This window comes from Argiope bruennichi, chromosome 8 (assembly GCF_947563725.1).
Source record: "Argiope bruennichi chromosome 8, qqArgBrue1.1, whole genome shotgun sequence".
NCBI lineage: Eukaryota > Metazoa > Arthropoda > Arachnida > Araneae > Araneidae > Argiope > Argiope bruennichi.
In genome coordinates this window covers 9,473,257-9,487,255 of record NC_079158.1, presented here as the reverse complement: position 1 = coordinate 9,487,255, position 13,999 = coordinate 9,473,257, and the positions used below count along the sequence as shown (strand labels likewise).

General features: G+C 28.2%; 1 protein-coding gene across 3 annotated transcripts in view; it reads left to right on the top strand.

The window, feature by feature from the left end:
• The window catches only part of LOC129980987 (WD repeat domain phosphoinositide-interacting protein 2-like), a 50,918-nt gene that overhangs the window by 13,395 nt on the left and 23,524 nt on the right, over window positions 1-13,999 (top strand). For all 3 annotated transcript variants that reach the window (XM_056091553.1, XM_056091552.1, XM_056091554.1), the window contains exons 3-8: window positions 5,140-5,306; window positions 7,211-7,405; window positions 8,358-8,450; window positions 9,228-9,298; window positions 10,375-10,482; window positions 11,983-12,150. In XM_056091553.1, the coding sequence (XP_055947528.1) occupies window positions 5,140-5,306; window positions 7,211-7,405; window positions 8,358-8,450; window positions 9,228-9,298; window positions 10,375-10,482; window positions 11,983-12,150 (802 nt within the window). The remainder of the gene's footprint in view (window positions 1-5,139; window positions 5,307-7,210; window positions 7,406-8,357; window positions 8,451-9,227; window positions 9,299-10,374; window positions 10,483-11,982; window positions 12,151-13,999) is intronic.

Below are 13,999 nucleotides of genomic sequence, written 5' to 3'. Positions count from 1 at the left end.
GGCCGTTTTTTTTTTTTTTTTTTTTTTTTGTCTATTAATCAGTTTATTATTTGCCTTATTTTTATATTCTATATATTTATCTAAAAATATTTACTTCTTTATCCTGCTTCCTTACATTATTTATGGCATTGCAATGATAATTTGACAATATTATAATTCGTTAATTCATCGTTTTTAGATCAAGTTGCAATGGGTGCTGGGTTTAGCAGTAGCCAAAACAGTTTAGTTAAAACAGTAAAATTGGATAAATTAATATTTGGAACTACAATGCAAAAGAAAAGTTAAAAACCGTATCTATTTTATTGTGTGTGTGTGTGTATACATATACACACACATACAATATTTTAAACTAGTTGCTTTACCTAGTAAACTATTACTCAGCATTAAAATCTATTAATTATTTAATGTAAATAAGCAAGTTTGATACAAAAAATTTATATTTCCACTTCTTGGAGTTCCCCCCCCCCCCCTCCGCATTGAATAAATAATATCAGTCGTTATTGCCTATATTCTCTTTAAGTAATTTTTTTTTATGTATGCTTTTTTTTTTCCTCTTAAATATTGGGAAACAATATGGATTTTTGTTAAATTATGGGGGCTTTCGTACAAATTTTATTGACACTATTTTCTTTTATTGTTATTAATATTATCTTTCTGGATCAAGCAAAATGTTTTTGAAATTGAAATAACACTTTGTGCATTAAATTAATTTTAATTTGTTATTTGATGCATTATACATTTTTTCTCCTGTATTTCTCAAAAAGATATTTTTAAAAAAAGAAATGAACTTTTTTGATACGATTTCATGTTCTGGTCATTTCAGAAATCTGAAACTATCATGTTTTAGCGATTTTTCCTTGCAGAAGCGATAGGCAGTGAATAATATAAGCTTATTTCCATAATTCCTTTCTTTTCTTCCATCAGATGCATTTTCTGCAGTATTGTCAGTTTGATTGCACTGTTTTAATTCAAAGTGTGTATTTGTTTGGCTAGTTCAGTTTTGCTGCTTATCCATAATTACTTCTGAATTCCATTGATCCAGGTATTGCTCTATTGTTAAATAAAATGTAAATATTTTCTCCTCCATCTTCCATCTCACCCCTATTTTGATAAAAATCAATTCCTGTTGCGCATGCGTCTTAGCGCGGAGGGTTTCAGTATCTGAGAGTAGAGTATATAAAACCAATAAAAATTTACAAAATTCATTCAATCCATCTTTTTAAAATTTTAATGCAAATTCTTTTTTTATTCAATAAAGAAAATTTTAGTGTTCAGAATCCAGTTTCCACTTTCCTCTGTGTGATACAAATGGATTAAACATTCTACCCATGTACATGTTTTTTTTTTTTTTTTGTTTTTTTTTTTCTTCTTTTGCTATGGTTTTTAGGCTGAAAGTTAATGCAATTTTGTTGTTAGTGAATAATTTCTCTCATTTTGATACAATACCACCTCCCTTTAGTTAAAAGTGCATACGACCTTTGCTTATATTTACTTTCAGCTATTTTTCTTTTTGTGTGTATAAATGATTTTTTTTTTTTTTCATGTTAGTCGAATTACCCAATTTATGTAAACAACATAAATAAGGATGATGTCGCTAAAAGGAAATGGTGGTCAATCTGCATGAAATGTTATATCCTTCATGAGTAAATTAATGATTATGAATTAATAGAGGAGCTCATTTAGACGACACACATATTTTCTAGTATATTGTGTATGTTGATTAGTATGTTTGCAAAAACCGAGGAAATGTTTACAAAAATGTTTATCATGAAATCTTATCATTGAAAATGATTTTTTTTCTGAGGATTAAGTTATTATTCTATTTTGCTTTTAATTAAAAAGAGTAGAATGCTATTTTTCATTTACTTTTAAGAATGTATTGTTTAATACATAAAAGGAAGAAAATCAAAGGAAAATCATTCTGACGATTGTAGGTACTTTAAATAAAATAAAAAAAAGTTTTTTGTCAAACCTGGAAATAGCAGGGTATAATCATACAGTAGAAACGCTAGCTGCCCTGTAATGTTCAAACATCAGTTTTTTTACTAAATCACCTATTGCTACTTATTTTAGCGTAGAGAAAACTTATGATAGAGCCTGGAGTTGTGTGATATTTTGAAAGACCTTTATAATTTTAATTTCTATGGAAGTTTTTCCTTCTTTTTTTCTTTTTTTTTTATTCCAAATTTTTTAGCAAATAGATTGTTTCAGGTGCGGTTGAAACTATTCATTCCAATGTATAATGCTAAAAAGAAAATGTACCACAAGGTAGCGTTTTGAGCGTCACCTTGTTTATTTTAAAAATTACTCAAATGTTATCTGTCATATCACCTACTGTTTGTCTACCTCAAGAATAGCTCCCGCCAATATGTCTACGATAGTCTGTTGCCGTGGAAATAAGACCTGCTCCATTTTCAATAGGGGATTTAAAAAGAAAGGCATCCATGTTGGCTTACTGATCGCCTTGATGACGTATTGGCGATTTTTTTAATTGATTTATAAAGAGTGAAAAAAAACTGTTTAATATATTAATTATATAATAATATTTAAACTTTTAGACATAAAAATGAAATATTAATGAATATGCAATAAAGATGAAAATTATTACTATAAAAAAGTAATTATTTAACTTTTTAATATTTGTTTAATATTTTCATAACTATTAATAATTATCAAGGACTTTAGATTATTAATACAATGACAGAACTTCGTTGATTATTAAACTTTCAGCATGTATTTTCAAACAATTTCTAAGGCAAAACAGTTTTTAAAGTGAAATAAAATACCGTCTAAATTTCCAAAATAATGTTCATTCAAGTATTTCAAAATCCTCTAAATCACTCTCGCAAGTTTCGGTTTCCTCTGAATCAGAATCATCATTGGTATCAATTTCTCTCAAATATCTGTGTCTCCAAAAAACAATATTTGGTCTTTCCATGAGTACTTTTCTATTATTAACGCACTTCTTCCATCGGAAATTCATTGAATGTAAGACTTTGCACAATGTGTCTTTTTGCCACGAAAATCCAATTTTTTCTTTCAACACGGGTAGTAATTTTCTGAGGGATGGTACTTTCCTTTCTTTTATGTAAAAGTCTTGAATTGTTTGCCGTATAACACACTTGTCAAAGTCGTCTATTTCACAGTTTCGCTCACTAGGTCTTTTACGGTGTTTACCGGGTGATCTTAAAACTGTCGATGAGCCCGATGTTGAAACTTCCTTTCTTATTTTTTTTATTGTTGCTTCAGAAATTCCAGTTGCTTGAGAAGCCCTTTTCAGAAGCCCTTTTTGTGGGAGTGGAATTAACGCAGATTTCGATGAAGCTTCATTGGAACAAAATTCCGCAACATTATATACAAATTTACGTGCCTGCGATTTCAAAATTTCACCCTTCCTTAACTTAAAGGCCATCTTGCAAGTTTAGCAAAATCAATTAAACCAGTAAGGAACAAATAATTTTAAAAGCAAAAGCAAAATAAACACAAGGATAAGATAACGCGTGCAACTCTTTTAAATCCGAGAAGACGAATGACGTGATGTAACCTTTAATTCCGCCAATTCCCTACACGCTTAATCCCCATTAGAAATGAACTAGTCTTGTTACTATAGCGACCGCCACTAGATAGACTTCTTGGCGGGAGCTATTCTTGTGATCGACAGACAGTACTGTGAATAAAAATACTATTTTACTCTGCAAGAAACATGAATTTCATTAAAAGACAATTGCAGGCAGTGATTAGAAACATGGTAACTTGGTCTAATGGCATAGGATTTTCATTTTCAACTCGGAAAACACAGTGTGTACATTTCTACAAAAGACCTTTACAGTAATGTCAAAGATCGGAACGAATGTCTATAGCCGCTTAACATTCTAGGAATTTTGTCCAATTAGAGCTTGAGGAGCTGATCACACCAATCTTTTATGTATTTATCATAGCGTCATCAAATCTAAATTAGATTACGGGTTGTGTTGTGTATAATTATACACGACATTCCTATCCCCGACATTTGATTTTTTTTTTTTTTCATATTAAACAATCTATAACATTGATAATGTTTGACACGCATGCTTAGAATGCATTTCTTTGCTAAATTCATTCCAAAACATCTCTGGAACAGACTTTGATTTTTAATTTTTAATTCTCATCAATACATGTTTTGTAACTTCATACTGGTTATATCTTTACCTGTAGTAATGAAGTTGCAAGGCGGAAATTTCATACTCTTTTCTTTGTATTTACTCTGAACTATCTGCAATTAATTTATCTTGACTATCAGTATGCAAGAAATAAGGTTTCAAAAAAATTTTCTGTTGGAACTCTTGGAAGCTCTGTTTAGGCTCTCACTAGCTCAAATCTAGAACATTTATTCTGACTTAAAATTAAATTCTACTCTAGAATAGTTTTAATTTTTTTTAATTCCTGTCCATGTTGATATGTAGGGAAATAAAAATGCCGATGTTGTGGCGAAATTTGCGAATGAATTTCATATGCAGCTTCTTTCTTATGCTGGTGTGCGAGCATATATTTAGAAATGGGTTTTTCAAAATTGGCTCAATCAACGGAATTTAAATACAGAAAATAAATTGCACAATGTAAAATCTTTGATAGCAGCATAGGTTTCTTCTCTAAACTACAGATGCAATGTCATCTTGACCCGGTTAGAGAATGGTCATTCTAGACCTTATTCACAAATGTTTGCTATACTTGGAATCTCCACAAACTTGCAGTCATTGTGGGAGTATTATAACTGCAGGACTTGTTTCAATAGATTGCTCATCTCTAACTTCGCTACAATGTAAGCATTTTAGTTCCAGTATCTGTGAGTTACCCTATATAATTAGACAAAAATCTCATATTAACATCTTTGTATTTAAAAAAAAAAAAAAATAAAAAAAAAAACTTTTTTACCATGATTTTTAATTTTAATTATTTATAAAATGTTAACTTCTACTGTTTCTATTTTTATTCTCTATGTATGTTGTGTTTTAATTTTATATTCTGAATAAAATAACAATTATGTTCAAAATCTTAAGCTTCGGCACGGTTTGTCCTATTGAAGAATCTTGTAGCAGAATAATATCCATATCGTCATTGACAATAGCAGCAGCAATCATTTATGTGATTACTTTATTACAGAAACAGAAGACATCCGTATCATCGAACGGTTGTTCTCTTCCAGTCTGGTTGCTCTGGTTACCATCTCCTCTCCCCGCAAGTTGAAAGTCTGCCATTTTAAGAAGGGAACAGAGATTTGCAACTACAGCTACTCGAATACCATCCTTGCAGTGAAACTCAACAGGCAGGTGAGAGACATTTTAAATTTTTCTTAGTCTTTTTCTGTAATTGATAGTTTACTGTCTTTCTCCCTGTTTTCACCTTAAATAAAATTTTGTTCTTAGTAAAAAGTGTCTGTGTGTTTAATGTATATATGTGCTTAGAAATATTATGGATTTAGTTTCAATAGTAGCAATGATAGTTTTTTTTTTCTTTTATTAGTTTTCAGCTTTTAACTTCTTTTTTTTTATTTGTTTTAAATACTACACTTGTTCAAGACTAAGATTTCATCATATATATATATAATGTATCAATGAAGATACTCAGTTTATGTTTGTTTGTTATGTGATATTTAGTGGCGCAAGGCCCATATTTGGCCATGCTGCCCCAAGCAAATGGTAAAATATAAAAGTAGAAATAAAACATTAATATATGGTTGTTTTTATGCATTAGTTAAAATCTAAAAGCAGGTTGAAATAAAATTATGTATATTATGATAATGCAGTGCTGTCAGATAAAACTTTTTTGAATGAATGCTAGATGAATAATATGAAAGTAATGACCATAAAGATAAAACTAATTTTTTTAGTTCGAAATGCAAATATGAAAGCTAATAGACTTTAAAAACTTAAAAATATTTGGGTGGTATCTCTTACCCGCCAAGTCCTGCAAGGTTAATGACAATGTTTTAAAAAATGAACACGATTTATATTAAAACAGAGCATTCAATTAAAATATGATTTACAGAAAAATCCATATGACATGTTGGACACTTTGGCGCCGCCTCCCATGATACTAGTCCAGGGCCAGATGGAATCACATATAACATGCTTTGCCATTTGAATACCATTTCCCTTTCCAATCTGTTGATATTATTTAATAGAATATGGACTGAGCAGAATTACCCTTCACAATGGCACAAAGCTATTGTGATTTCAATCCTAAAACCTGGCAAAAATCCCGAAAACCTTATGCACTGCAGGCCAATTGCTTTGACCAATTGCGTGTGCAAAAGTCTAGAACGCATAGTCAATGCCCGCCTTATCTATGAATTAGAGAAAGAAGGATGCATCTCCCCATTGCAAAGTGTTTTCCATCGAGGTCGTTCTACTTTTGACAACCAGACATATTACTGGAAACCCAAATTTGCAATGCATTTGTAAGAAGAAATCACTTAGTTTCTACTCAGTTTATGGTCAAATGAATCAGAAATGGAGATATTTCTAATAAATATAGCATTTAAGAGAATCTCTTTATGAATCGCGTATCTGTTACATTTTTATGGACTTTTCAGTTGGATGATATTTTCATAAAGTGTTATGCTGAAAGTAAGCTGAATAAATGAGAGCAGTAAAAGAAAGTTTTTCTGCGATGATTAATTCCATGCTTTTTATTATGTATAGGACTGCTTTTGTAAACAATATTTTCTTTTTTGTATATTTATTTCTACACCTTTATTGTAAGCTTCATTATTTTTTTTAAAACTAATATATAAGAGGGCATTTTTCAGATCGATATTTTTACTATAATATCGTCACAAATACAAATAACTATTCTTGTTTAGAAATTCTTTCTAAATTCTTCTATAGGCTTTATTTCAGACATGCAATGGAAAGATATCAGAAATTTATTGAAAACACCAATTTTGAATGTTGAGTCAATTAATCTTTTGACACTTACAAGGATCAAGAATAAGAATTTGGCTGTTGTATTTAGCTTCAATGATTTATTGTATATGTTTTATTTTTGCTTTTATTCAGAATCTCACTAACCTGTGACAAATATATTTCTTTCATTCACTAGTTAGTGTTATATTTATTTCTTCTAAATTATGTGTATAAAATTTTATCACTAAACAGTTGTTTGATTGATGAAATATAGTAAATTGAAATCATAAATATTGATACTTAAAAGGCTTTAATTTTTTCCTCAGCGTTTAGTGGTGTGCCTTGTAGAGAGCCTGTATATCCACAACATCCGTGACATGAAGGTCCTCCATACAATCCGGGACACCCCTCCCAATCCTGCTGGCCTCTGTGTTCTCTCCATCTCTAATGAGCATAATTTCCTGGCATACCCTGGCAGCTCTTCTATAGGGGAAGTGCAGATATTTGATGCGCTCAACTTGGTGAGCTATATTTCTCTTTCTCTCTGAGTTATTTTTTTCTTTGTTTTCTTTCTTTATTTATTTTCTTCTTCTGTAAATGAGCTCAGACTGAAATATTTTTTCTGTATTGTTCAGTTTATTTAATTAAAAAATATTTGCTGTTTTCTTGAAACTATGATTAGTGTGTCATTAATTGTCAAAAAAAATGGAAGTTTTGTTTGCAAATAATGTCTTAAAATAGAAAAAGGTTCAAATGTAGATTCATTTCTATAAGTAAAGCCAAGGTAGTATAAAAATAGCTCTCTTTTTTTTAATGCAAAAAAAAAAAGCATTATTGTGCATATTAGTTTCTTCAATTAAAGGGAAAACAAAAATGAATACTAATCCAAAAAGAAACAATATGAAATTTGAATTTATTATTATTTAAGAAACAGTGTAAAACCTTTTAGTTGAATGTGTCACTTGCAAATAGCAAGGAAATGCAAAGATAACATAACTGATATTGAAAAGTTGAGCCTATTACTTATTACGACTTGGGCAATGAATTCCTATTTTATTATTTGGCTACAAACAAACAAAAAGGGAGGAAAATGAAACGATATAATATGTTAACACTACTGTTGAGTTCTGCATACTTGAGATTTATCTTCAATTAGATAAGAAGGTATTACTAATTCTTCAGGGTTGAATTTAAAATTTATTTTCCTTTATATATTTTCTTGAATGTATTATATATTTAGAAAAAAAAATATCAAATTTTGTAAATAAAGCAATTTTTTTTTCTGTTAATTGCCTTTTATTTATTGCTTGTAATTCTGAGAATACTGCGACACACCTTGTTAGATCTAAAGAGTAATTTTGTGGTTAGTGATTTTTTTCATTATAAGTGATGAGGTTTTTTATTCTTTTAATAAGAGTGTGTTATTAATTAATGTATTGTATTTTGACACCTATAATTGCTTTTCATTTATAGCAAGCAAAGTCGATGATTCCTGCTCATGATAATCCCTTAGCTGCCATGGCATTTGACCCTACTGGAACAAAGCTGGCAACTGCATCAGAAAAAGTAAATTCTTGTAAATGAAAGCATATAGTAGTTTAATCAATTATTGAATTATATTTCATATTTCCTTTAGAGCATGTAATTATATATGTATATAGTTGTATTACAACTAAAAACATTGGTTTGTATCATGAAGACAAAACAGATTTTTAAAAAGGGAGCAAGTAAAAGGGGGATAACTATACTAAATCTGTAACATTCTGCTATTTTTGCATTTTGTCTTTCCCCCTCCTCACAATCTTTTATAGTTTTTGTTATAACTTGATTTCCATTAAGGATACTTGGGTAAGTTTTAAACTGTAGATGGGCATTAACTTTCACTTTAGATTTCTCTTGTGTAATTTTGATACATTAAAACATATCCTAAATTAGATTCTGCATTAAATTCGTGGTCTTAAACAACGTTTATTATGAATACATTCTCTGAAAATGTGATTGGATTGGCTATGTCTATTAATTTTTGTTATTTTATGAATGTATATCCTCTGCCTATTTCTGCATAATATATACTTTTATTTATATCAATCTAAAAATAAGGCATAAATTAATTAAAAATTTCCATTAATTGGTTAAATTTTCTGCAATAACTCTAAAACCTTATCAAATTATTCAAAATGTATGCATACCATATGTGAAAACTACTGAATTGTGCGTAAAATTATTCATTGAAATGAAATATATTTGCTGTAAAGTATATATAATTGCCTTAAAAAAACAAAGATAAAATGGACTATTCAGAAAAGAATCTTTATTCATTCATATTGTGTCACTTTGTTTTAGGGAACAGTGATAAGAGTATTTAATGTTTTGGATGGAACGAAACTTTATGAATTTCGACGTGGCGTTAAAAGGTATTTGCTGCATGTTATTTATTTATTTTCATTTGCAAGAAGTAAGAGAGAAACTATTTATGTTCTTGATATTATGTTATTATTAATCCATTATTCTAGTTTAATTTTATAGTGTATATTGATGCTCATTTGTTCAATTTTAATGAAAACATTTCTTTTAATGCAGAGTTTTTGTAATATAGCTAAAAATTGTTAATCTTCAAGTTTTCTTGTTTTTCTGTAATAAATATGTTTCAAATTTTTTCATAAATTTAAACTCTCATTTTACAAAATTATCTTAATGCAATTTATAATTCAGTTTTTCATATTTAAATAAATGCTATTTGTTTTGTTATTATTTGGGAGAATAATTGAAAATATTATCATAATTCTGAAGCTAATTACCCCTTCCCTTTATTAGTGAATGCATCCCTTACCAATTAAAAAGTGTGAAAACCATGTTTTGTGCTCTTCTTACCAATTACTCTAAACATTTTGTTTATAGCATTTTTATATTTTGATATTACAGAATTATTATTGGAGTAATGCACTCCTTTAAAAATTTATTGCATGTTATAAAATTCTGAGAATGAGCAGATTATTGAAATACCTCATTAGAAGATTTACTACATACATTATCACAAAGCAAATTATTTTAGAAATAATTAGCAAGCAAGTTATAGATAAGTTTATAAAATTTGTTGTATAATTTTTAAACAATTCTATTCTAAACCACCTTTTCGTTCTAACATTTCTCAATAAGCTAAGTGCATTTTTAACCTTTCAGTATAAATTCCAAGGTCAATGCCTTTAATCAATCACCATAAGATTTACTTCTCAGCAAAATATATTTCAAGCTCTATGTGATTCCTTGAAAATTGAAATTAAAATTAATTTGGTATTCAAAATCCATTAACTGGATAGTTTGAATATAGTAAAGATAGATAATCTTGAAAAATGTGTTTGAAAATAATAAACTAAAATAATTTATAAAACACTATTTATGTATAGTTAAATTACAGTTGAACAAGACATTTGTTGACATGATTGTTTGATCATATGTTCACTGAATACGTGATTTTTACTATATTTTTCAGGTGTGTCAGGATTTATTCTCTATCCTTCAGTGAAGACTCGAGGTTTTTGAGTGCATCCAGTAATACAGAGACAGTACACATCTTCCGATTGGATGAACTTAAAGACATGTGAGTGCTTAATCTTAAGCTTTGGAAGCATGGTTTTTAGTATGTGTTAATCAAATGAATTACCCATATTGATTAAGAAACTACCAGCAGATACAAATAAAAACATAAAGTAAAACAGTGTATTAAACTTCAAAATAAAATTCTATTCTTTTTGTTCTTTTTCAAACAATGAATTTTTAAAATTCAAATGTCAGTATATAGTCATGGAATGCGAATGTCTGGTGTGTTTGTTTTTCCGTCTGTTAGCATTGATTTTGTAAATGGACTCTATTTTAAAATAATCTAAAACTAAATTTTGTGCAGTTATATTTTTAGAAATTATTATAGGAAAAGGCCAAAATTCAGCTTATTTTTTAATTAATTTAAAATTCTAATTAAATTTTTTTTTAAAAAAAAGGAATGGAAATGTGAAGTACACATTTCCATTTTGCAAGTTATATATATGTTCGAAATTTAATGTTTGCAAGTCAAATGGTTCTGCTTATAGAGTTCAAACACACTTGTACATTCATTCGTCTTTGTTATTAGTATAGATGATTTATCATACAGTTTAAATTTTTTTTAACTCTTTTATTTTTTTATCGTTATGTTCTTAATTTATTTGCCTTGTGATTTTAAAACTACTTCCTTGTCAGTACTTGAAACAATTCTGGGTCATTTTTATTATCATTATTGTTCTGAATAAATTTCTTCACTACTGTTGCATTGCTCACTATTACACTTATACTAATTTCCTCAGCAACTAAGTTCAAATTAAAGCCTTGTTATCAAATAACATTCTCCTAGAGGATATCGCAAGTTTTTATGGTTACATTAGTAAATCAATACTTCAAGCATATTGAAAGAATTTTTTTAAATTAAAGATTTTAAAAATAATTTCAATATTTGCCTCAAAGCTGTAACTACTGTGAAATATATAATAATAAAAGATTGAATTTTTGTTATTAATTCAAAATAATATATATATATTTCCATCTTGTTATTCTACAAACAAAATTCAGAATTTTTTTTCTTAGATATTTATTAGAAGGAATTACTATTTTCATGCTTTACTTTTGCAAAAATAATATTAATTAAAGGTGTTTCCATAAATGAGATTTATATATTAGTCTCTTTAATTATGAGGTCACACCAAAATAGTGAAATCTCCACTCGGAGATTTGCATCTAACTTCCTTGAAATATAATATTCAAGATAATTCTTGAAAATAAAGTGTAACTTCATAAATTTCATAAAAATTTATGATTTAAATATTATTAATTATTTATTTATCATTAATTAACAATTTTTTCCCTCTTTAGAATTGATTTCTTCTCGTGAAGGCATGAATTGAAAAAGTTGTGTTCCTATACAAACGTAAAATATGATATATAGCTAATACTTTAACAAAAATCTTTTTTACAGTCTACATTTTGTATACTGCTTGGAAAAAATTTAATTTGCTCCCCCTCCCCCCCCCCTTTTTTTTTTTTTTTTTTTTTTTTTTTTTTTTTTTTGTAGCAAGCCATCTGAGGAGCCACAGAGTTGGCTGGGATATTTTGGGAAGGCTATTGTTCAGTCCGCTAGTTATCTACCCACTCAAGTTGCAGATATGTTGTACCAAGGCAGATCATTTGCGACTGTCCACCTTCCATTTTCAGGTTTAAGGAATATATGCGCTCTTGCGACGTAAGTCATACCAATTTCTTTTTGCATAGTCTCATTTCAGTTTCTTTTCAGGCGTAGAAGAAATATAAAAACGATTAATATTGTGAGAATTAATTTTTAAATCAGTTTGCCATTTTTCTATTAGCTTAATATTGGCTATTCAATGAATATACTTTACTGAACTTTTATTAGTAGGATGCTTTGTGCATACATTTTGGTGAGGATTATGTTACCAGAAAAATGGCATCTTGTTTCCAGTAATTCTTGTTTTAGATTGAAATCTTAATAATGATTATGGTGTGTTTTGTGTGTGACAGATAGCACTTTGTAAAAATTGTTATAGATTTAAAATTTTAATTAATTATAAGTTTTGCAAAATTTTGACATTTTTCCTCCATGATATATTAAAATATTGCTGCACAAAAATGATTTTCAAATCATTATAAAATTCAAAAAATTAACTTTTTGGTGATTCTAATTCATTATTCGTGCAACTTTCTTTCCGAATATTTGAAATTTTCCTCTGTTTTCCAGCAATAAATTACATTGTTGACATGAAATTCAAACCGTTTTCATCATTTGAATATTCATATGGAGGATTTTCTTCGAACCTTAAAAGCTAAAAATAAAAATTTGTGTTTAATCTGTGTGTAGTTTATGAGATGAATAAAAAAGTGAAGTAACAATATCAAAAGTTGGAAGATAGATAAGTCAGACATTTATGTTTTTTAAAGCACTACAATGGTCATGGGCCTAAGAGATGATGACTTATGAGTTCTTTAATGAAAAAAACATAGAGGCCATATCTTCTACAACATACTAATTTATATAGTGTTAAATTTATGAATACATAAACATTATTGAATAAAATACAAAAGAAATTCCTAGTATGTGAATAAAGCAGTGTTGATAGACTTACTAAGGGATTGCATTAGCTGGAAAACTAAATTTGGTATAAGATTTAATGTAACAGTAATATTTATCTTTTGGATGTTCATTCATTAAAACACCAACAACCAGCCAATTCAGAGAAAATAACCCTTAAATTCTCAACATAGCTTAAATATTGATAATCTGTGAATGCTGCTAAGCATCCTGACAATACTTTTGCTAAAGCATTAGCTTCATATCTGCAAAACAAGGATTTTGCCTGGAATTTTTTTTCTTTTGATTTCTTTTCAAAATTATTTCAAATTTATATTTTATAAGTAGTTTTAGTGAATATGTTTCTTATTTTTGTATGCAAAAATAAATGTTCATTCTATTTATTCGTGAATTATAATTTAATTTTTAAAAGAAAAATAATTATAAATTTAGATGCAGTTTAATAAATATATATAAATTATTTTAATTAAATAAACTATTTAAAAATTTTAATGAATGAATATCTTAAAAATATACCACTATTATACTAAATTCCTTTGAAGTATTTTTTAGTGGAAACGAGTATACAAATCAGTAGCATGATGCTATTTATGTTTCAACTGTAAAAGAATGTTACAGAGAAAAAATTTCCCTGGTATTTTATTTTTTAGCTGCTCCAATACTTTTTTAAAGTTAAATTTCCTTTACTTATATCAATTACTAAATTTATATAAATTTCTTGATTATTTTAAGCAATATGCCTCGTACCATTTAATTATTATTTGTTTATTAGCCACCTTTGACGATCAGTTGGTTTGCTGGTATTAATTCTCACTAAAATTTTCAGTTAAATATTCTATGTAACTTGGTCTCTTAATAGATTCCTCAGAAGAATACTTTTAAGCCCTAAGTTTTGATGGTAATATAATTCATACATATTATAGCCGTACTTAAGCCATTCTATACATTGTACGGGGTATTCAGCAAAGAACACCTTGATTTCAGT